Raw genomic sequence first — 26,744 nt, 5'->3', positions numbered from 1 at the left:
CTGATTAAAACAGATATTAACAGCCAATGAAGACGGATGTTAACAGCTGATAAAGACAGATATTTACAGCCAATAAAGACAGATATTTACAGCCAATAAAGACAGATATTTACAGCCAATAAAGACAGATATTTACAGCCAATAAAGACAGATATTTACAGCCAATAAAGACAGATATTTACAGCCAATAAAGACAGATATTTACAGCCAATAAAGACAGATATTTACAGCTAATAAAGACAGATATTTACAGCTAATAAAGACAGATATTTACAGCTAATAAAGACAGATATTTACAGCCAATAAAGACAGATATTTACAGCCAATAAAGACAGATATTTACAGCCAATAAAGACAGATATTTACAGCCAATAAAGACAGATATTTACAGCTAATAAAGACAGATATTTACAGCCAATAAAGACAGATATTTACAGCTAATAAAGACAGATATTTACAGCCAATAAAGACAGATATTTACAGCCAATAAAGACAGATATTTACAGCCAATGAAGACAGATATTTACAGCCAATAAAGACAGATATTTACAGCCAATAAAGACAGATATTTACAGCCAATGAAGACAGATATTTACAGCCAATAAAGACAGATATTTACAGCCAATGAAGACAGATATTTACAGCCAATAAAGACAGATATTTACAGCCAATAAAGACAGATATTTACAGCCAATAAAGACAGATATTTACAGCTAATAAAGACAGATATTTACAGCCAATGAAGACAGATATTTACAGCCAATAAAGACAGATATTTACAGCCAATAAATAGATATTTACAGCCAATAAAGAAAGATATATACTATATATAAAGGCCAGTATTTACAGCCAATAAAGACAGATATTTACAGCCAATAAAGACAGATATTTACAGCCAATAAAGACAGATATTTACTATATATAAAGGCCAGTATTTACAGCCAATAATGACAGATATTTACAGCCAATAAAGACAGATATTTACAGCCAATAAAGACAGATATTTACTATATATAAAGGCCAGTATTTACAGCCAATAATGACAGATATTTACAGCCAATAATGACAGATATTTACAGCCAATAAAGACAGATATTTACAGTCAAGAAAGACAGATATTTACAGTAGATATAGGTTTTTTATATACAGAAAAAAAGGCTAATTTTAATCGCTGATTAAGGCAGTTATAAATGATAAAGGATGGTACTTACAGCTTATAAAGACAGATATTTTCAGCCAATAAAGACAGATATTTACAGCCAATAAAGACACATATTTACAGCCAATTAAGACAGATATTGACAGTCAATAAAGACAGATATTAACAGCCAATAAAGACAGATATTTACAGTCAATAAAGACAGATATTTACAGTCAATAAAGACAGATATTTACAGCCAATAAAGACAGATATTTACAGCCAATAAAGACAGATATTTACAGTCAATAAAGACAGATATTAACAGCCAATAAAGACAGATATTTACAGTCAATAAAGACAGATATTTACAGTCAATAAAGACAGATATTTACAGCCAATAAAGACAGATATTTACAGCCAATAAAGACAGATATTTACAGTCAATAAAGACAGATATTTACAGCCAATAAAGACAGATATTTACAGTCAATAAAGACAGATATTTACAGCCAATAAAGACAGATATTTACAGCCAATAAAGACAGATATTTACAGCCAATAAAGACAGATATTTACAGTCAATAAAGACAGATATTTACAGCCAATAAAGACAGATATTTACAGCCAATAAAGACAGATATTTACAGCCAATGAAGACAGATATTTACAGCTGATTAAAACAGATATTTACAGCCAATAAAGACAGATATTTACAGTCAATAAAGACAGATATTTACAGCTGATTAAAACAGATATTTACAGCCAATAAAGACAGATATTTACAGCCAATAAAGACAGATATTTACAGCCGATTAAAACAGATATTAAAAGCTGATAAAGAAAGATATTTACAGCCAATAAAGACAGATATTTACAGCCAATAAAGACAAATATTTACAGCCAATAAAGACAGATATTTACAGCCAATAAAGACAGATATTTACAGCCAATAAAGACAGATATTTACAGCCAATAAAGACAGATGTTTACAGCCAATGAAGACAGATATTTACAGCCAATAAAGACAGATATTTACAGCCAATAAAGACAGATATTTACAGCCAATAAAGACAGATATTTACAGCCAATGAAGACAGATATTTACAGCAAATAAAGACAGATATTTACAGCCAATAAAGACAGATATTTACAGCCAATAAAGACAGATATTTACAACCAATAAAGACAGATATTTACAGCCAATGAAGACAGATATTTACAGCCAATAAAGACAGATATTTACAGCCGATTAAAACAGATATTAACAGCTGTTAAAGACAGATATTTACAGCCAATAAAGACAGATGTTTACAGCCAATAAAGACAGATATTTACAGCCAATAAAGACAGATATTTACAGCCAATGAAGAAAGATATTTACAGCTGATTAAAACAGATATTAACAGCTGATAAAGACAGATATTTACAGCCAATAAAGACAGATATTTACAGCCAATAAAGACAGATATTTACAGCCAATAAAGACAGATATTTACAGCCAATGAAGAAAGATATTTACAGCTGATTAAAACAGATATTTACAGCTGATAAAGACAGATATTTACAGCCAATAAAGACAGATATTAACAGCTGATAAAGACAGATATTTACAGCCAATAAAGACAGATATTTACAGCCAATAAAGACAGATATTTACAGCCAATGAAGAAAGATATTTACAGCTGATTAAAACAGATATTAACAGCTGATAAAGACAGATATTTACAGCCAATAAAGACAGATATTAACAGCTGATAAAGACAGATATTTACAGCCAATAAAGACAGATATTTACAGCCAATAAAGACAGATTTTTACAGCCAATAAAGACAGATATTTACAGCCAATAAAGACAGATATTTACAGCCAATAAAGACAGATATTTACAGCCAATAAAGACAGATTTTTACAGCCAATAAAGACAGATATTAACAGCTGATAAAGACAGATATTTACAGCCAATAAAGACAGATATTTACAGCCAATAAAGACAGATATTTACAGCCAATAAAGACAGATATTTACAGCCAATAAAGACAGATTTTTACAGCCAATAAAGACAGATATCAACAGCTGATAAAGACAGATATTTACAGCCAATAAAGACAGATATTTACAGCCAATAAAGACAGATGTTTACAGTCACTAAAGAGAGATATTGACAGTACATAAAGGTCAATACTGATGGCAAAAAGGCTTTTACGTATAACTGATAAAGGCTGGCAGTTACAGCTGATAAAGGCTGATATTAATAGCCAATAAATCCCAGTATTTACAGCCAATAAAGACAGATATTTACAGCCCATAACGACAGATATTTACAGTCAACACATGACAGATATTGACAGTAGATAAAGGTCGATACTGATAAAAATAAAAGCTTTTATATATAACTGATGAAGGCTGGCAGTTACAGCTAATAAAGGCCTATTTTAACAGCCAATAAAGGCCAGTACTTACAGTCAATAAAGACAGATATTTACAGTAGATATAGGTTTTTTATATACAGAAAAAAAGGCTAATTTTCATCGCTGATTAAGGCAGTTATAAATGATAAAGGATGGTACTTACAGCTTATAAAGACAGATATTTTCAGCCTAAAAAAGCAAGTATTCACCACTGATAAAGGCTAAAACTAACAGCCAATAAAGGCCAGTATTTACAGCCAATGAAGACAGATATTTACAGTCAATAAAGACAGATATTTACAGTCAATAAAGACAGATATTTACAGCCAATTAAGACAGATATTTACAGCCAATTAAGACAGATATTTACAGCCAATAAAGACAGATATTTACAGTCAATAAAGACAGATATTTACAGTCAATAAAGACAGATATTTACAGCCAATAAAGACAGATATTTACAGCCAATAAAGACAGATATTTACAGCCAATAAAGACAGATATTTACAGTCAATAAAGACAGATATTTACAGCCAATAAAGACAGATATTTACAGCCAATAAAGACAGATATTTACAGCCAATAAAGACAGATATTTACAGTCAATAAAGACAGATATTTACAGCCAATAAAGACAGATATTTACAGTCAATAAAGACAGATATTTACAGCCAATTAAGACAGATATTTACAGCCAATAAAGACAGATATTTACAGCCAATAAAGACAGATATTGACAGTCAATAAAGACAGATATTTACAGTCAATAAAGACAGATATTAACAGCTGATAAAGACAGATATTTACAGTCAATAAAGACAGATATTTACAGCCAATAAAGACAGATATTTACAGCCAATAAAGACAGATATTTACAGCCGATTAAAACAGATATTAACAGCTGTTAAAGACAGATATTTACAGCCAATAAAGACAGATGTTTACAGCCAATAAAGACAGATATTTACAGCCAATAAAGACAGATATTTACAGCCAATGAAGAAAGATATTTACAGCTGATTAAAACAGATATTAACAGCTGATAAAGACAGATATTTACAGCCAATAAAGACAGATATTTACAGCCAATAAAGACAGATATTTACAGCCAATAAAGACAGATATTTACAGCCAATGAAGAAAGATATTTACAGCTGATTAAAACAGATATTTACAGCTGATAAAGACAGATATTTACAGCCAATAAAGACAGATATTAACAGCTGATAAAGACAGATATTTACAGCCAATAAAGACAGATATTTACAGCCAATAAAGACAGATATTTACAGCCAATGAAGAAAGATATTTACAGCTGATTAAAACAGATATTAACAGCTGATAAAGACAGATATTTACAGCCAATAAAGACAGATATTAACAGCTGATAAAGACAGATATTTACAGCCAATAAAGACAGATATTTACAGCCAATAAAGACAGATTTTTACAGCCAATAAAGACAGATATTTACAGCCAATAAAGACAGATATTTACAGCCAATAAAGACAGATATTTACAGCCAATAAAGACAGATTTTTACAGCCAATAAAGACAGATATTAACAGCTGATAAAGACAGATATTTACAGCCAATAAAGACAGATATTTACAGCCAATAAAGACAGATATTTACAGCCAATAAAGACAGATATTTACAGCCAATAAAGACAGATTTTTACAGCCAATAAAGACAGATATCAACAGCTGATAAAGACAGATATTTACAGCCAATAAAGACAGATATTTACAGCCAATAAAGACAGATGTTTACAGTCACTAAAGAGAGATATTGACAGTACATAAAGGTCAATACTGATGGCAAAAAGGCTTTTACGTATAAGATAAAGGCTGGCAGTTACAGCTGATAAAGGCTGATATTAATAGCCAATAAATCCCAGTATTTACAGCCAATAAAGACAGATATTTACAGCCCATAACGACAGATATTTACAGTCAACACATGACAGATATTGACAGTAGATAAAGGTCGATACTGATAAAAATAAAAGCTTTTATATATAACTGATGAAGGCTGGCAGTTACAGCTAATAAAGGCCTATTTTAACAGCCAATAAAGGCCAGTACTTACAGTCAATAAAGACAGATATTTACAGTAGATATAGGTTTTTTATATACAGAAAAAGGCTAATTTCATCGCTGATTAAGGCAGTTATAAATGATAAAGGATGGTACTTACAGCTTATAAAGACAGATATTTTCAGCCTAAAAAAGCAAGTATTCACCACTGATAAAGGCTAAAACTAACAGCCAATAAAGGCCAGTATTTACAGCCAATGAAGACAGATATTTACAGTCAATAAAGACAGATATTTACAGTCAATAAAGACAGATATTTACAGCCAATTAAGACAGATATTTACAGCCAATTAAGACAGATATTTACAGCCAATAAAGACAGATATTTACAGTCAATAAAGACAGATATTTACAGTCAATAAAGACAGATATTTACAGCCAATAAAGACAGATATTTACAGCCAATAAAGACAGATATTTACAGTCAATAAAGACAGATATTTACAGCCAATAAAGACAGATATTTACAGCCAATAAAGACAGATATTTACAGCCAATAAAGACAGATATTTACAGTCAATAAAGACAGATATTTACAGCCAATAAAGACAGATATTTACAGTCAATAAAGACAGATATTTACAGCCAATTAAGACAGATATTTACAGCCAATAAAGACAGATATTTACAGTCAATAAAGACAGATATTTACAGTCAATAAAGACAGATATTAACAGCTGATAAAGACAGATATTTACAGTCAATAAAGACAGATATTTACAGCCAATAAAGACAGATATTTACAGCCAATAAAGACAGATATTTACAGCCAATAAAGACAGATATTTACAGTCAATAAAGACAGATATTTACAGCCAATAAAGACAGATATTTACAGCCAATAAAGACAGATATTTACAGCCAATAAAGACAGATATTTACAGCCAATAAAGACAGATATTTACAGCCAATAAAGACAGATATTTACAGTCAATAAAGACAGATATTTACAGCCAATAAAGACAGATATTTACAGCCAATAAAGACAGATATTTACAGCCAATAAAGACAGATATTTACAGCCAATAAAGACAGATATTAACAGCTGATAAAGACAGATATTTACAGCCAATAAAGACAGATATTTACAGTCAATAAAGACAGATATTTACAGCCAATAAAGACAGATATTTACAGCCAATAAAGACAGATATTTACAGCCAATAAAGACAGATATTTACAGTCAATAAAGACAGATATTTACAGCCAATAAAGACAGATATTTACAGCTGATTAAAACAGATATTAACAGCTGATAAAGACAGATATTTACAGCCAATAAAGACAGATATTAACAGCTGATAAAGACAGATATTTACAGCCAATAAAGACAGATATTTACAGCCAATAAAGACAGATATTTACAGCCAATAAAGACAGATATTTACAGCCAATAAAGACAGATATTTACAGCCAATAAAGACAGATATTTACAGCCAATAAAGACAGATATTTACAGCCAATAAAGACAGATTTTTACAGCCAATAAAGACAGATATTAACAGCTGATAAAGACAGATATTTACAGCCAATAAAGACAGATATTTACAGCCAATAAAGACAGATATTTACAGCCAATAAAGACAGATATTTACAGCCAATAAAGACAGATTTTTACAGCCAATAAAGACAGATATCAACAGCTGATAAAGACAGATATTTACAGCCAATAAAGACAGATATTTACAGCCAATAAAGACAGATGTTTACAGTCACTAAAGAGAGATATTGACAGTACATAAAGGTCAATACTGATGGCAAAAAGGCTTTTACGTATAACTGATAAAGGCTGGCAGTTACAGCTGATAAAGGCTGATATTAATAGCCAATAAATCCCAGTATTTACAGCCAATAAAGACAGATATTTACAGCCCATAACGACAGATATTTACAGTCAACACATGACAGATATTGACAGTAGATAAAGGTTGATACTGATAAAAATAAAAGCTTTTATATATAACTGATGAAGGCTGGCAGTTACAGCTAATAAAGGCCTATTTTAACAGCCAATAAAGGCCAGTACTTACAGTCAATAAAGACAGATATTTACAGTAGATATAGGTTTTTTATATACAGAAAAAAAGGCTAATTTTCATCGCTGATTAAGGCAGTTATAAATGATAAAGGATGGTACTTACAGCTTATAAAGACAGATATTTTCAGCCTAAAAAAGCAAGTATTCACCACTGATAAAGGCTAAAACTAACAGCCAATAAAGGCCAGTATTTACAGCCAATGAAGACAGATATTTACAGTCAATAAAGACAGATATTTACAGTCAATAAAGACAGATATTTACAGCCAATTAAGACAGATATTTACAGCCAATTAAGACAGATATTTACAGCCAATAAAGACAGATATTTACAGTCAATAAAGACAGATATTTACAGTCAATAAAGACAGATATTTACAGCCAATAAAGACAGATATTTACAGCCAATAAAGACAGATATTTACAGTCAATAAAGACAGATATTTACAGCCAATAAAGACAGATATTTACAGCCAATAAAGACAGATATTTACAGCCAATAAAGACAGATATTTACAGTCAATAAAGACAGATATTTACAGCCAATAAAGACAGATATTTACAGTCAATAAAGACAGATATTTACAGCCAATTAAGACAGATATTTACAGCCAATAAAGACAGATATTGACAGTCAATAAAGACAGATATTTACAGTCAATAAAGACAGATATTAACAGCTGATAAAGACAGATATTTACAGTCAATAAAGACAGATATTTACAGCCAATAAAGACAGATATATACAGCCAATAAAGACAGATATTTACAGCCAATAAAGACAGATATTTACAGTCAATAAAGACAGATATTTACAGCCAATAAAGACAGATATTTACAGCCAATAAAGACAGATATTTACAGCCAATAAAGACAGATATTTACAGTCAATAAAGACAGATATTTACAGCCAATAAAGACAGATATTTACAGTCAATAAAGACAGATATTTACAGCCAATAAAGACAGATATTTACAGCCAATTAAGACAGATATTGACAGTCAATAAAGACAGATATTTACAGTCAATAAAGACAGATATTAACAGCTGATAAAGACAGATATTTACAGCCAATAAAGACAGATATTTACAGTCAATAAAGACAGATATTAACAGCTGATAAAGACAGATATTTACAGCCAATAAAGACAGATATTTACAGCCAATAAAGACAGATATTTACAGCCAATAAAGACAGATGTTTACAGTCAATAAAGACAGATATTTACAGCCAATAAAGACAGATATTTACGGCTGATAAAGACAGATATTGACAGTACATAAAGGTCAATACTGATGGCAAATAGGCTTCAAATACTGCCAGCTCAGGCATCATTACATTTAAGCTCTGAGCTAAAATTTTACTAGAATTAAAAATGGATGAATATCTGACCATGTTTAGACATCTCAAAAAAACACTAGACGTAGTGTTCACTCAGTATCTGACACACATATTCCAAATAGTGAAATGAATCCTGGTAATGTTGGTAACTAAATGGTTTGAATAAAGTCTGGGCTGGGGTCCACACGGATCCCCAACGAAAAACCGTCGTAGAAATACAATAAATGAAGGCAGCACAATGATTGGTAGTGTGTGGCATGAATCCTTGGAGCGTAAATACCTACCTGAAATCACAAAGAGAAATATGACTAAAATCCAAACGTTACCAAATGTGTGGTGTTGGGTCATAGTTGACCCCAAGTGTACTGCAGTGTTAATTAAGTCGATTAAACAATGACTAAAAATGTTCGTCAACATCCTTTGATTCCATGACGGGAACTAGACTGAGAATAACAAAAAATAGATCTGTGATGACTAAAACTAGACTGAGACTAACAACAATAGATCTGTGATGACTAAAACTAGACTGAGACTAACAACAATAGATCTGTGATGACTAAAACTAGACTGAGACTAACAAAAATAGATCTGTGATGACTAAAACTAGACTGAGACTAACAAAAATAGATCTGTGATGACTAAAACTAGACTGAGACTAACAAAACTAGATCTGTGATGACTAAAACTAGACTGAGACTAACAACAATAGATCTGTGATGACTAAAACTAGACTGAGACTAACAAAAATAGATCTGTGATGACTAAAACTAGACTGAGACTAACAAAAATAGATCTGTGATGACTAAAACTAGACTGAGACTAACAACAATAGATCTGTGATGACTAAAACTAGACTGAGACTAACAAAAATAGATCTGTGATGACTAAAACTAGACTGAGACTAACAAAATAGATCTGTGATGACTAAAACTAGACTGAGACTAACAAAATAGATCTGTGATGACTAAAACTAGACTGAGACTAACAAAATAGATCTGTGATGACTAAAACTAGACTGAGACTAACAACAATAGATCTGTGATGACTAAAACTAGACTGAGACTAACAACAATAGATCTGTGATGACTAAAACTAGACTGAGACTAACAAAAATAGATCTGTGATGACTAAAACTAGACTGAGACTAACAAAACTAGATCTGTGATGACTAAAACTAGACTGAGACTAACAAAAATAGATCTGTGATGACTAAAACTAGACTGAGACTAACAAAATAGATCTGTGATGACTAAAACTAGACTGAGACTAACAAAATAGATCTGTGATGACTAAAACTAGACTGAGACTAACAAAATAGATCTGTGATGACTAAAACTAGACTGAGACTAACAAAAATAGATCTGTGATGACTAAAACTAGACTGAGACTAACAACAATAGATCTGTGATGACTAAAACTAGACTGAGACTAACAAAAATAGATCTGTGATGACTAAAACTAGACTGAGACTAACAAAAATAGATCTGTGATGACTAAAACTAGACTAAAATTTAATGTAGTTTTTGTCAGACATTCTAAATCTGTGATATTTCTCCACTGTGGATACATCTGTCAAAAACAACACATCTGTATTTATTCTGTCTCTCAGCTGTAGAAAGCAGGGACCCCAGGTTTGGCAGAGAACACTACCATGATTTAGTACCAGATTTAGGCAAGAGAATAAATACTTGGACTCATGTAGAGACTAAAACGTGAGGACTTCTTATGGACTAAAACTAAAAAGGATAGAAATGACTAAAATGTGACTAAAACTGAAATGTGTTTCATTTAAAGACTGAAACTAGAAATAGCTGCCAAAGTGAACTCTGGTGTACTGGTTTGGATTAAACCAACAGTTATACAGCTGGTCTGGTGCATTCCCACTGGTCTTGAATTCATCCAGGGCCGTCTCTAGGTGATATCAGAGTTTGGTGCTGCTCACCCCCAACCCCATTATCAGCACCACAGAGAAAAGTTAAAGACATTTACCACTAATATGAGGGTTTTTTTCTGTAGAAACATTTCCATAAGATGCACTGTGAAATGGAACTCAGATATTCAGTAGAAACCTCAAATATGATTGGAAGGAACTACTAAGAGGACATCATTGAGCCTAATTGGGAGTCCAGACCTCAGGAGGGGGTCTGGGGTTTCTCCCCCAGGATTTTAATTCTAATAAGAGCCTTATTTCAGCTGTATTTTCTGATTTCAGGGCAGTTAATTTATGACCAGAGTAAGACTGAACATTTAAAATGTGTACCTCAAGTTTTCTTTAAAGTCCATGTCATTTAACTTTTGTTGTTAAAAAGTGGAATTTCTCTAAGTACAATTTCTAAGCATTAGTTTAACCCCTAAAGCCTATTGTATCATACTTGATGCACACTTTTATGAGACCTCTATCTAATCAATATCCTCAATAAATAAGTTTTAAAAAAACCTAACCCTAACCCTAACCACAGTCAGGTTTCTGCCACAGCTGCCCTAAATTAACAGCATTGGTAATTACCAAAATCATTTTTATGTTTCTGCAATGGTTAATACACCAATATGTAGAAGCTCTTTAACCCAAATGATATTTTTAATGCTAAAATAGAATTATTATTGTTATCCATGAATTTTTAATGTACTGATTTACAAAAAAAAGGAAAAAATAGTAAAGCACATTAATATTTCTGATTAATATGTCAAATTATAGTTATTTACTGTCATTCCTGAACAGAAAAATGAGTTTTAGTGGTTGAATGTTATGCTTGATTCATTTCTGACTTCTCAGAGAAGCCCAGTGAGCCGGCTCAAATTTGGGTGAATTCAGTTTGAAATTCCTCATTCCTGTTCAAAATGGTAAAACGTGGAGCGCTGACTGAAAATGAAAGAGTCCGCATTAAAGCACTTCATGATGCTGGATGGTCTCTGAGACAGAGATGACAGCTGGGCTAATACATTTGTTAAGCGCTGGACATGTTCAAATTTTTTTCTTCCTTTTATGGATTTTAGTAGAAGGTTAATTAAACATTTGATTTCCAAAAAAAAGAGAATTTTCTGGCTTTTATTTGTGATTTCAGGCTTTAAGGAGTTTATGTAATACATGATGATAATAATAATAAATGATAAATAATAATAATAATAATAATAATAATAATAACAAAACTATTATCCTTATTATATTATATTATTATTAGTAGTAGTATTGTTGTTGTTGTTATTATTATTAATAGTATCATTAATATTATTGGTATAATTTTTATTATTGTTATTATTATTATTATTATTATTGTTATCATTATTTAGATACTGCACTTTATTGTGTAACACCTTGCTCTCACAAAAATCTGTGTATTCTAACTTATTGTATATTGCCACCATTCAATATGTTTTTCATGATGTGTGCTGCTGACCTCTTGGCCAGGTCACCCTTATGAAAGAGATCTTGATCTCAATGGGTTTTAATCTGGTTAATTAAGGTTAAATGAAATAAAATAATATTATATTATATTGTTAATATTATTATAATCATTATTATTGTTGTTATTATTATATTATCATTAATATTATTGTTATTATTATTATTATTATTATTATTATATTGTTATATTATTGTTTTTGTTCAAATTATTTTCATTATAATAATAATTATTATTATGTGTTTATTGTTGTTATTATTAGTAGTATTATCATTAATATTATTGTCAATAACATTTAATATAATAATAATTATTATTACTGTTAATATTATTATTATTATTATTATTATTATATTATTATTATTATGTTAATATTTTTCTTTTTTGTTGTTTTTTGTTATTATAATAATTATTATATTATTATCATTATTGTTGTTAATAATACACTTATTATTATCATTATTATTATTATTATTATTATATTGTTATTATTTTTTATTATTATTTTATTACTATTGCTGTTCTTCATGATTAATCTCAGACTTTCACAGTATTTGTCTTCAGTCATATTTTATGCAGGGTTATGCTAAACTGTTTTTCTTCTATACAGCTTTATCTTTATATTCCAGTGCCCTTTCTCTTTCTTTTCACACCTTAATACATCACATTAGTAAAAACTGATGAACATCTGCTACCATCAGACATTTAGCCTCATGATCAGGGTTACAGAGAAGGTTCAGTGCAGTTCTAATGATCATAAAAGCAGCTTTATGTCTGTATGAAAGACCTGGGCGAGCCTGTGACTTACTGATATTATCTCAAACAATCACAGTAAATAAATAAAGTATAAAGTGTGTTTTTTTTTGGTAACTGTTTTATATTCTGATCATAAACATTTTTTTTCATAATAATTACTACTATGAGTAGTTGTTACTTTTTATTGTTTTTAAATTTGACTCATTTTCTTCTGTTTCTTTTATTTTTTTAATGCTGTTTTCTGTAAAGCACTTTGGATCAACTGTGTTGTGTGTAAAGTGCTATATAAATAACCATGACTTGATTTGATAAATAAGGAAGTTTCTCTTTCTTTGGAACATTTAGAAACACAGAGCTGTACAGTGAAAGCAGTTAGGTTTTTCAGAATTATCACTTATGTCAGAAAAATGCCTTTACCTTCTAATAATAATCTGTATCTAATAATCATGACTTGTTATTTGGGATGTTAGGATTTATTGCATTAATTGCAATCACTAAAAGTCCATAATGAGTGTATTTAACAAATATTGAAACTAACCTCCTGCTCCATTGTCCCTTTCTTTGGTGAATCCAGACCAGCGATGTAAAACCAGTCCACCTCTGCTCCTCAGTGTCTCCTTTACTTAAATCAAACATTTACCTTTCCACTGTTCTATTATTCCTTTAAGATCCAGAGCAACTTCCTTTTTCTCTGGTTAAATTCATATAAAAATCTCTGATCGACCCATAAAAGCAGCTCTGTGTCCAAACAGGAAGTCATTCTGAGAATAGTAGTGGCTAAAAGGTTTGATTGTTTGACAGCCGTAGACTTATTTACTACTTATTCTCTGGTACAACCACAATTCCAAAAAAGTTGGGTCACCGTGTAAAATAGAAAAAAAATCAGAAGTCAATGGTTGTCAAATCTCATAAACCCAGATTTGATTCACAACAGAACAGAAACATCACATCAGAGGGTAAACTGAGACATTTTAACATTTCAGGAAAATATTAGCTCATTTAGAATCTGATGGCATCTTAAAAAAGTAGGGACAGGGCAAAAGAGGTTGAAAAAGTAACTGGCACTGATGAAAAACAGCTGAGGAGCATTGTACAACTAATACAGGTAACTGTCAGCAGGTCAGAAACATGATTGGGTATAAAAGGAGCATTTTAGAGAGGCAGAGTCTCTCAGAGGTAAAGATGGGCAGAGATTCACCGATCTGTTAGAAACTGAGTCTAAAATCTGTGGAACAATTTCAATAAATTTTCCTCAGTTTAAAACAGCTCAGACTCTGAATCTCCTCCATCTACAGTCATAATATCATCAACAGAGAAATCTCTGAGAGCAAGGGACAAGGCTGAAGGGGCCCTCAGGGGCCCTCAGGGGCCACTGCATTAAAGACAGGCCTGATTCTGTAGTGAAATCACTGCATGGGCTCAGGAACATTCCAGAAATCATCGTCTGTCAACACAGTTGGTCGTGCCATCCACCAATGACAGTTAAAGCGGGATCATGGAGAGAAGAAGCCAGATGTGACCAGGATCCAGAAACTCCGCCGTCTTCTCTGGACCAAAGCTCATTTAACATGGACTGAGGAAACATGGAAAACTGTTCTGTGGTCAGAGGAAACATGGAAAACTGTTCTGTGGTCAGAGGAAACATGGAAAACTGTTCTGTGGTCAGAGGAAACCACAGACGCCGTGTCCTGTGGACTAAAGAGGATCTGGAGCATCAGCTGGTTCTCCTGGCTCAGGTCTAAAGCCTGCATCTCTGATGGTATGGGGTTGCAGTAGTGCCTATGGCGTGGGCAGCTCTAACATCTGGAGAGGAACTATCAATGCTGAACAGTAGAGAGAGGTTTGAGAGCAGTGATTCTCAACCAAAGAGCCAAAATTGAATTGAAAAATATCATTGCAAGAGCCACAAGTGGTGAAAAGCGGCGAAAATGGCTCGAAGTAGAAATAACAGTACGTTAAGAATGACAAAAATGGTCAAAAGCAGCAAAAATGTGTGAAAATTGGCAAAAATGGGGATAATTTGTGGTAAGAGATGGGTGAGAAGTCACCAAAAAATGAGTTACAGCTGGCAAAAAATTGTTCAAAAGTGGCAAAAAAAAAAAAAAAAAAAAAAAAGAATTAAACGTGATTAAAATGGGTTTAAAATAGAGGAAACAAGTGGTATTTAATGGCAAAAGGATGCTTGAAGGGGCAAAAAGTGGCAAAAAAATAGTAAAAAATGGCAAAAAATTGGAAGTAGCAAAAAATAAGCATAGAAGTGGCAAAAATGGGCAAAAAGTAAGAAAAAATGGTATTTAATGACAAAAGTTACCTTTAATGGGTGAAAAGTGGCAAAAAATAGTGAAAAAGGGCAAATATTGGAAAGAAGTGGCAAAAAGTAGAAAAAAGTGGTATCTATTGATAAAAGGTAGCTTAAATGGTGAAAATTGACCAAAAAAATGGTAGACATAGGCAAATTTTTTCCTGTTTTGAGGTTTTCTGGGGGATAATATTTAAAATGAAGACATAAAAGAGCCACAGGTTGAGTATCACTGTTTGAGAGCAACATCTGCTCCCATCCAGACAACGTCTCTGTCAGCAACACCATGCTAAACCACAGACCACATCCATCACAACAGCATGGCTTCACAGGAGAAGAGTCCAGGTCCTGAACTGGTCTGCATGAGTCCAGACCTTTCACTAATAGAAAACATTTAGAAAAATCCAGCACAGAAGACCCAGGACTGTTGAGTGGCTAGAATCTCATATCAGACAAGAATGGGACAACATTCATGTCCCAAAACTCCATCAACTGGCCTCCTCACTTTCCAGACGTTTACAGGCTGGAATCAGCTAATAATTTTCAAGAAAAGGTCAAATGTTTCAGTTTCAAAATCTGATATGTTGTTTATGAGTGGCTGTGAATCAAATGTGAGTTCATACGATTTGATGATCCTTGACTTCTGGTTTTATTTACATTTTCCAGCCACCCAACTGTTTCTGTTTCTGAGGTTGTAGTCCTGAATAACTATAAGAATGTTTTTTAATACATTCTCAGCTTTCCTGTTTTCATTTCTACTCATTTCTTCATGTCTACTGGCAGAGTAGCTTCCATACCTCATGGATGATGCTGGGTTCGGACAGGTAGAAGTAACGGTTGCAGGTGAGGTTGTGTTTACAGTGGAGGAGTGAAACTCTGCCCCCTAGTGTCAAACTGACGCACATTTAAAAATACATCTTCCAGGCTCTTTTCGGCCTTTGTGTTAGTTTGAATGTTTCTGGCTCGGTCTCGGTCCGCAGCTTTTCCCCTGTTTCGGTGTTTCTTGTCTCCTCGGTGACCCTCCAGCATGCAGCGGCTGTAGCAGCAGCAGCTCCCCGCCGACAGCTCGCTGCGTGGCGGCTTCCGGTGTCCGTCCGTCTGCGGGAGGATGGCGTCCGGCTTCATCCGCATCCCCTCAACCGCCGGTCCTCCGAGCCCCAGATATCCCGAAGGTTGTGGAGTACAGACTGTGGACAGCAGTGAAAATCACCGATAAGCCATTTGAGTAAGTTGTTCGGGGTTTTTATTGTATTATTGTGAGTATTTATGCTGCAGATGTGCGGGGCTCGGCTGCAGGAGGCGGATTCTCCCTGCAGCTCCGCGGAGGCCTGCTTTGATTCGGACGCTGTTTGCAGCGGAGACGAAATCGAACGTAACACCGGAGAGACGTTACCGCGGCCTTTTCCAAAGCCGCTTCAGCTCCCAGGCTCTATGTCCAACACACTAACAAGTACTGTAAATGGTTCAGAGTAAAGCGGGCAGACATTTAAATATTTTAACATATTTATCCAAAAACAGCCTTCAAATGAGGTCCAGTTGTTTAGCATCGTTAGCTGCACTAGCGGTTAGCTCACCGCTAACAAGCTAACAGTGAAATTTCAAACACCGTGGAACATAATAACATTAAACAAATAATCTGCTGAAAATATCATTAAATTTAAGAGAATGGGCCGGAGAACACATACATGCATTCGCCCATAACAGTTAACATTTAAAAATGTGATATTTACAGTGATGGGAACCAAAAGCTCCCGTTTTCATTTCAGGAAATAGACCGGGCCATTTTGTAGCCTCCGTTGACAGTTATTTTGCGGGTTTCCCTCAGATCTGTTCCGTGAAATCGCTTCCTGTGTGGTTATTAACTTCATTCAAATGTCAGATAATTTGTCGTATGATTTTCGACTCTAAGATGAACTCATCCGAGCCAAAAGGAAAAGCTGTGCTTTCATTCTGACCAATTTTACTTAACTTGTATGAAATAAACCTCACGTTTCAGTGATTAGACGGAGCTGATTCTGTGTTTGATGGAGCCTTTTCTAAGCTTTTACTGTTATTGAGAATTAAATCAAAGCTAAATGCTTCATGGCTTTGTGTGATGAAGCAGTCTGACCTTATGCATAGCAAATGTCCAGTACTGTTTCATTCACAAATAACTGCACCAGGAATTAGACTGTGGTAGCTGAGGGTTTGTTTCTGCCTGTTTGGACTGTCAATGTACTTCAGATTTTAGCATGTTCATTTTTACATGCTGTGGGAGCCCCTCTGGCCAAAGTTGAACTCAAGTTATTGATATTTTTGCCTGAAGTCAGTCTGTCTATGACTGACTCACCAACCCTACTCTAACATCATACAAAGACATTTGCTCTCTGTCATAAGTTTAAACAATGCTGTGAAATAGTTTTGTCCTCCTTCCTGATTCCTTTGTATTTTGCACCGGTCACACTTTAATGTTTCAGATCATAAAACTAACTGTAATATGAGACAAAGATAACCTGAGGAAATACAAAAGTCAGACTTTAAATGTCCATTTATTAAAGGTTGAGCCATCCAAACCTACCTGATCTTATTAAATCCTGAATTCACTCTGATTAACCACATGTTTTATTACGCTAAGTTCAGTTTGACTATTCACACTCAGACCTGATTACTGTCAGACCTGTTGGATCCAGAATCCCTTAACTAGAACCTGTCTGACAGTGAAGTAGGCTAGAAGATCTCCAGCACATCATGGAACCATCTAAAGAGATCAGATGAGGAACAAAGACTCTGACACCTATCCGTCTGAAAGGGTTACAGAGACATTTCTGAGGCTTTGGGACTCAGTGAGAGCCATTATGCACACATGGAGAAAACCGTGAACAGTGGTGAACCTTCCCCGGAGTGGTCGGCCTACCAACATGACTCCAAGAGAACATGGACGACTCATCCAGGAGGTCCCAGAAGAACCCAGAGCAACATCTAAAGCCCTGCAGGCCTCAAAAATAAGATCTTTCTTCTCATAAATTTTTACTGCTTTCAAACTCCCAAATTTTGAATTTTTATTCTCGTAAATGCATGACTTTTAGAGCTCACATTTTTCTTTTGTAATTTTCTGAATTTGAAAACTTTCATAAATTCACAGCTTCTCAAGCTGCAAAATTTAAACATTATAGTAATTTTACAATATTTAAATTTTTTTAATTTTACAGTTTCTTTCAGAAAATTTTTAACTTGTTAAGCTCTGAATTTTTTTTTCTCTGAAATTCACTACTTCTAAATCCCCAAAATTTAGACTTTTTTAGTGAACAAACCATCATTAAACTCCAAATTTTAATATTTTTATGCATAAAAGTGAAACTTTCAAATTCCAAATTCATTGTCATTAATGTATGACTCAGAGGTACAAAATTACATTTTTATTTGTAAATTCACAACTTCTTAAACTCCAAAACATTGAATTATTTTTTTTACCATAAGTAATAATCAAGTCTTTTGAAGTAGTCTTACTATTTTTAAATTACTTTTTTTGGTAACTTGGATTTTTTTCTTTTACATGTATCATTTTTCAACTCCAAAATTGATGAAAAATTGAATTGAAATGAACAGCTTCTTAATCCACATGATTTTGACCTTTTTAAGATTTTCACTATTTTTACATTCCAAAAATGTGATTTTTTTCCTCATAGATGTCTGATTTTTTTAACTTGTAAATTTAACACTTTTGAACTCCAAAAATGTTTCAGTTAAGGTCAGAGGTCATGATTCAACAATCAGAAAGAGACTGGGCAACAATGGCATCATGGGAGAGTTCCAAGGCCAAAACCACTGCTGAGTAAAAAGAACACAAAGGCTCGTCTCACATTTGAATAGAAACATCCTGATGATCCCAAAGACTTTCTGGTCGGTGTGCGTCCCGTTCCATCTGGAGTCAAACTAACAGAATTTCATCAGAAGAACTTCAGACCAGCAGTCAGGCATGGTGGTGGTAGTGTGACGGTCTAGACCAGGACCTGGATCACTTGCTCTAATTGATGGAACCATGAGTTCTGCTCTCTAGCAGAAAATCCTGAGAATTCCTCCACAGTGATGAAAACTAAGTTATCACAAACCTTTGCTTCAGTTGTTGCTGCAGAGGCTGGAACTAGAGCTGAACGATTTGGGAAAATAATCTCATTGTGATTTTTTTTTAACCAATATCGCAATTGCAATTTAATATGCAATTATTTCTTAAGTTCCTCATCTCATGTATTTTCCAAAAAAACAAGCAATAATTCACTCTATACTATAAACAACACAATATTAGATTAAACTAGGGCTGGGCAATTTAGAAAAAATATCTAATTGTGATGATTTCCACTCATTTTGCAAACTGGATAATAAAACATACATATAAAATATACAAAAATGAGAAAAATGTGTTTTTTTGTACACTATTCTAAAAATATGCCAAGAGAATGATGCCATTATATGTAGGCTAATGCATAATATCTCTGCTGCAAAAGAAAGTTATAAATTGGTATTTTTTCACAAATTTCAGCTTAAAGAAATATTGCACCGTCTGTGATTTGAAAATTGCAGCAGGCCATATTGTGTTTTAGTCTATTTTGCAATTAATTGCCCAGCCCTAGATGGAACCACTAGGTATTAGGTTTAGAGGGAATGACTTTTTCACATAGGGCCAGGTAGGATTGTATTGATTTAACCTTAATAAATCATCATTTAAACAGTAAGTTTTATATTAACTCTTGTTATCTCTTTCGGATATTAAAATAAATGTAATGATCTGAAACATTTAAGTTTGACAAATATGGAAGAAAAGAAGAATAAAAGGGGCTGAAACTATTTCACAACTCTGTACGTTTTGTTTTTGATTTTTATGGTAATTTTTTGTTTCTATTTTTCTGGCAGGCTATCTCACCTCCCTGAAAGGCTGTGTCTAAACACAGCTACAACACTCAGCTGCTGTCAGCGGGATATTCCTCTTACCACATCCACCCTCCCACTTGGTTCTGAAAGTCCACTCCCTCTGCTGAGCTTTGAATCGTTATATAAGAAGCGGCAGGATGACGGAGGCGTGGCAGCAGCAGCAGCAACACGCGGTGGCTCCGCCTTCTGTTGTGCACACGCTCCCTCAGGGAGCCGATAACCCTCTGGGCTGCGCCGTGTATGGTGTGGTCCTGCAGCAGGACGCCTCCCTGCAGCAGCCCCAGCACGGCCAGCAGCATGCTGTCCAAGCCCAGCAGCCCTCCCTGCAGGTAGGGGGCGAAAGAGGGCACAAGTGTGGAGCCTGCGGCCACGACATCTCTCACCTGGCCAACCCTCATGAACACCAGTGCATGGTGAGCCAGGATCGCTCCTTCCAGTGCACCCAGTGTATGAAGATCTTCAGCCAGGCCACCGACCTGCTGGAGCACCAGTGCGTGCAGGTGGAGCAGAAGCCGTTTGTGTGCGGCGTCTGTAAGATGGGCTTCTCCCTCCTCACCTCGCTGGCCCAGCATCACAACTCCCACGGCAACGGAAACAACCCCATGAAGTGCTCCATCTGTGAGAAAACGTACCGGCCGGGCTCTGGAAACGTCACCCCCACCTCGTCAGCTGCCAACCCCCAGCAGCCTTCCACTGGAGAGACGTCCAGTGGTGGAGCAGCCATCAGTGCCTCGTCTCCGCCCTCGTTCGAGGCCTCTGCACCCGACCGGCCATACAAGTGCTCAGTCTGCCATAAGTCCTTCCGCCATCTGTCCGAGCTGACTCGCCACGAAAGGGTGCACACTGGAGAGAAGCCGTACAAATGTGACACGTGTGATAAAAGCTTCAGCCAGTCCTCGCATCTGGCTCACCACCAGCGCACGCACAGCTCCGAGCGGCCGTACAAATGCGCCGTTTGTGAGAAGAGCTTCAAACATCGTTCTCACCTGGTGCGTCACATGTACGCCCATTCTGGCGAGCACCTGTTCAAGTGCAATTTGTGTGAGATGCACTTTAAGGAGTCGTCGGAGCTCCTGCACCATCAGTGCCAGCCTGAAGGAGAGAGACCGTTCCGCTGTGGCTCCTGTGGGAAGAGCTTCAAGCGTCCGTCTGACCTGCGACAGCACGAGCGCACGCACTCAGAAGAGCGGCCATTCCAGTGCGAGGAGTGCCAGATGAGCTTCAAGCAGCAGTACGCTCTCGTTCGCCACCGCCGCACCCATAAAAACCCAGCCGATCGCCCATTTAAGTGTAACCTGTGCGATAAAGGCTTCCTCCAGCCGTCCCACCTGCTCTACCACCAGCAGGTCCACGGGATGGAGAGTCTGTTCAAGTGTGCGTCCTGCCAGAAGTCTTTCAGCCAATCAGGAGAGCTGCTGCGACACAAATGTGGCGGCGAGGTGGAGAAGCCCTACAAGTGTGACGTGTGTGGCAAAGGTTACAAAAAGAACTCGACGCTGCAGCGCCACCAGAACTCTCACTGCACAGAGAAGCCTCTCAAGTGCTCGCTGTGCGACAAGCGCTTTGTGTCCTCGTCCGAGTTCGTCCAGCACCGCTGCGACCCGACCCGAGAGAAGCCGCTGAAATGTCCCGACTGTGAAAAGCGCTTCAGGTACTCGTCGGAGCTGCAACGCCATCGAAGGGTCCACACCGGGGAGAAACCTTTTAAGTGCGCCAACTGCGACAAAAGCTTCAAGCAGCGCGAGCACCTGGCCAAGCACCAGAGCGTGCACTCTAGGGAGACCCAGTTCAAGTGCGTGTGGTGCGGGGAGCGCTTTGTCGACTTGGCGGCTCTGCAGGAGCACACGGTGCAGCATACCGCTGAGGGCGAGAGTTTCCCTGAAGCTCCCTGCATCCCATGAACCGAGCTGCTGTTCAGTCCTGAGCAGCAAAGCTAACATTCAGCCACAGAGCAGCGTGTGCCAGCCCGCCCCCCTTTATGTAGAGTATAACATGCACACGCCAGTTACGTTAAATGATTTTTAGTCTGAAACTGTTCATCCTCACCCCCTCCGAGTCAGAGCTCCTGGCTTTGTCAGGCAAAAACGCCCTGCTTTTATTTCAAACCCATGGGAAAAGACTTGAACAGGATGAAAAGACGTTAAAATGTGGGAAATGTTGATTTAGTTTAGTCCTGAGTGTGGGACCTTCTCTGTGCTTGCATGTGATCGTCTGTTTTGTGATTCTGTTGTTGAGGAAAGATGACGAGAACTTCCAGAAAGTTGTCAGCCGTGTGCGTGCGCTCCTCTAAATCCATGTGCCTTTTTTTACTGATCGCTCACGTTGTGTTCTTTGCTTTATTTTCATGTCCAGTTTAGACGCTTCCACGGCGGTCGGCAGTATCTTTCACATGGTAGAAGTAGCCTCATCTGTTTGTGCATGAATATTTATCTCACTTTAATATCACTGTTGTATTATAGCTTTTGCTTTATTTAGGAAAACATCCTAAGAAGAAGACGAAGAAGAAAAAGTGGATTTGTGAAAAATGTATAGCCTGTGTCCTCTGAGATCTGTGTTGTTGCATCTTTGTATTAAACGGATGACGTCTAGGTAACTAACCCGTACCTACCATGTCATACAGACACTTGACATGTGCAATAGAACATGCACAATGTAATATTTATGACTACTGATTCATGGCATAGTCTACTCTGTTATATTAGAGGTTGTGTGTATACGCTTCTGTAAAACTGTATAGTGCTTATGTTACCCGCTTTTGTATTCACCATGAATGAGCCTGCAGGACCACGCAGGCGCGTTTAGTTTCAGTTCCACGCACATTATCAACAACTTTAACCCGACGACAATTCAAAGCTTATTGCCACAAACTAGCTGCATTAGTTACTGAGCTATAGGTCTAATAAAGTAATCTGATTTTGTATTTTATTTTGAAGAATTGGCCTTGTAACTTCCTCCTGGTCTACACAGGACGTTCAGCTGACTACGCACCTGATGATTTTAAACCTTAGCACATGGGAGAGCGCAGGCATGCAGTTACAACCGATTTTTATCGAGCAGCAGTCCTCAACGTGCCAACCCTCAGGACTTTCCATCGCCTCTGAAATAAGAAGTCACAGCCGAAATATCTGTGCATTTCATCCTCACATGGAATAAAACATGACTAAACAAAAAGAGCCGTGAGAGAGTATCAGTGCAGGAGCCGAGGAAGGACGTGCATGCAGACATTTGATTTTACCCCGTTTTCGGTGAAAGAAGCTCAAACACATTACGAGGGCAAAAGCAGATTTGATATTCCAAGATATCGATGAAAGTAATTAAGGCGTACTCCACGGGAAACTGGTAAAATAAAATGTATGGATGTCTGTGTGGGGCTTCAGGCCACTTTTTCCATCTACACACATAGACCACCTTTGCTGCACTACACCAGCAGCTCCCAACCTTTTTTAGTGAACCCACACATCTCAGAAAACCTAACCCTTCTAGGACCCCCATGACAGAAAGCACGCCTCGCTGTCAAAAATGACACATTGATAAATTCCCCCAGAACAGGCCCACACACCAGGAGGCCTTCATATTTCTATGAAGTCGGTTATTTTTGGGATTTCAGTCGATGTAAATCTACTTTTGAGAACCTCAGGTCAGACTAAACCTGCCCCCTCTCTATCGGGTGGCCCAGATCCCAGGTTATTAACCAATTCACTTTCCAATTTTGCCAGATCCCCAGACCTGCTGTTCCTGGTCAGGATCTCTATGGGCAGTTTTACCACGGGACAACGGGGCTTTAAGATAAAGTCTTTACAGGTGTTCAAATAAGGAAGTACACTTCTAAATGACTAAAAGGGGGTCCCAAGTGAATGGAGGACCCCTGAGTGACTAAACAAGTGGATTACTGTGGTGAAATAGACCAGTAAATCTAAACGTGTGATTGGAGTCAGATCACCAGTAGAGAGCATCCGTGTTTATTTTTCTAAGACCACCTGGACCACAGACAGGTCCTGACATTAGGATGTGAGTCTGGTTCTGATCCTCTAGACTGGTCTGTGTGCTAAAGGAAAGGATGGAATGTTTGATGAGCTTTTTCATTTCAAAGGCAGAGGATGGAGTGTTGGTGAAGCTGGGGATGTTGGGGCCATAGTTGGCAACTTCTGGAAAATTGGTTGGAGCTGGCTCCTCACCAGCTCCACCCACTTTTCCAGAAGTTTCCTACTTAGGATGGTCAACACAAGGGAAAGATGGTTGTTCTGATCAGTTCTTTGGTACCTGATGAAAGATCCTTCTGGATAGTTGATTCTGTGATTGATTTCAGTTAAATGGAGACGGACCCTTCGTTGGTCTCTGTCTGGGCCCCACATGACTAAAACCAGCCCTTATGAGTTCACATTAAATTCCCCAGACACCAGATCTCACTAAAACTCCGGGTCAAATGTGACTTCAGAGGAATAACCGACACTGGAGGGTGATTGGGATAATAATCGGTTGTAACAGCCCTTTATAGAGGGCCCAGAATCAGGCCTCAGTTGTCTGGTGCGTAGCCGGCCCTCAGCAGATGGATCCAAGTAGCCTCAAAGTTCTGTGTTGGTTTATGCCGAGCATAAGGTGAAAATATTTGTGTACTTTAGTTTACTGTGTGGGTTTCTATATTCTGTACAATCTTTGCAGTATATTTAAAGGTTTCTGGAGTTTCGATGGTGGGTACTGGGACGTTGGAGCAGGACGGGGTGGGAGGGGCCGGTGTGTTTGTGCCATGGTTTTCAGTCCTGATGGAGGAGAACGAGTGTAATGATGAAACGTTGGATTTACACATATGGATATCAATATAAACTCCTGTTCATACTGTATACAGACAATTAAAATAAAACACCCTTATGACAACACACGTGGTCAGTGGTTTCATCACTTAGAGCCAGCAGCTTTGTCAGAATCACTCAGTTACTAACGCCGACTATCTAAGTCAGGGAGGGCCCTCGAATCTCTCTAATCAAAAATAAAGCTGACATAAACGTGCAACTGAGTTTCCAATCCAACACCAAGGACCAAAGACCAACCCTTCATGTAGAGCAGGGGCCGAATTCTGGATTTAGGTCTAACCTAAGGGTCATCTGACAGTTCAAATAGTGGGATTAAAAAGCCAAAATTAGGAGTTGAAAATGTCAAAATATGAGCTAGAATTCATAATCATGAATTTAAAATGTCAATATATGAGAAAAAATTGAAATAATGTGTTTAAAAGTCAAAATATGGGATTAAAAAGCCAAAGTAAGTAAGTGAAAAGGTCAAAATATGACTTAAAAAAAATTTCAAATTGGGAATGTAGAAGATAAAAATGTTACATATAAAGTCCAAATTATGAGTTGAAAAGGTCAAAGTATGAAATGAAAAGTCAAAATCATAAGTTTGAGTCGTAATCTTGAGATGCAAAATTGAAAATATGAAATAAACAATAACCACCACCCACCCCCCCCACACACACACACACGCACACACATTCTTGACTTTTTATTTATTTTTTGTACTCTTGACTTTTTCAGATTTTTATGGCTTGACAAGGATATTTTAAATAATCAAGTTGAAGTTTACATTTTTATACTGGAGGAAATCTGCAGACCTCAGACTGGTGGGCCAGTTAGAATACTAATATGATCTGATCTCGCGGGCCAGATATAATCGTCCATGGGCCAGATTTGGCCCCTGGGCCTTGAGTTTGACACCTGTGATGTAGAGAAACACATATCAGTCTTTAAATCCAGGTGTACATTATTAAATAAATATATGTAATCATAAATGTTTAGTGTTTGGCAGTAAATTATTGAGTTATTGTGTCATTTTAGATGCATTTGAGAACAAACAGAAGTGAGTTTAATTCTCCCTCACTTTGGTTCATTCAACAGCAGCCTAGAAGGCTCAGCTCTGTAGGTATGTCATTGAATAAACCAGGGGTGGGGGCCTGGGGGCCACAGCCCTCCCCCGTCACTCATCATCGGCCCTCATGTTAATTTAAGATGTCTAGAAACAGCAGAAAAGAGGAAAACATGGAAAACAGGATCATTTCTAAAATTATATTTGATTTCTGGTGAATGCTAGCAAGAAATCTACAGTCATTACATTCATTTTTATTCACAGTAATCTACATTCAGCCTTTCATGACAAAGGGAAAACAGAATTTTTTTTACAGATTTACTGAAAATAAAACCTATAATCTCACGCTGACATCAGGACTCAGAGCTTTTCGTAAACGTGGCTCAGGTTTCTCTGATCTCTGCTGAGATGTTTCTACACCTTGACTGGAGTCCACCTGTGCTAAATCAACCTGATTGAACATGATTCTAAAGCCCCACCCCTCTCTATAGAAGACCT

At 36.3% G+C, this 26,744-nt stretch overlaps 1 protein-coding gene across 1 annotated transcript; it reads left to right on the top strand.

Moving 5' to 3' along the window:
• The first annotated feature begins 16,404 nt into the window (after nucleotides 1–16,404).
• LOC121512169 (zinc finger protein 319) lies at nucleotides 16,405–25,225 on the top strand. The gene is made up of 2 exons (XM_041791290.1): nucleotides 16,405–16,710; nucleotides 20,373–25,225. Exon 2 carries the CDS (start codon nucleotides 20,528–20,530, stop codon nucleotides 22,289–22,291), a length of 1,764 nt encoding a protein of 587 aa, XP_041647224.1. The 5' UTR covers nucleotides 16,405–16,710; nucleotides 20,373–20,527; the 3' UTR covers nucleotides 22,292–25,225.
• Nucleotides 25,226–26,744: the final 1,519 nt, after the last annotated feature.

The sequence above is a fragment of the Cheilinus undulatus genome, linkage group 1, assembly GCF_018320785.1.
Source record: "Cheilinus undulatus linkage group 1, ASM1832078v1, whole genome shotgun sequence".
Classification (NCBI taxonomy): Eukaryota; Metazoa; Chordata; class Actinopteri; order Labriformes; family Labridae; genus Cheilinus; species Cheilinus undulatus.
Note: the sequence above shows the minus strand (reverse complement) of the source record. Positions and strands in the feature narration are given on the sequence as shown.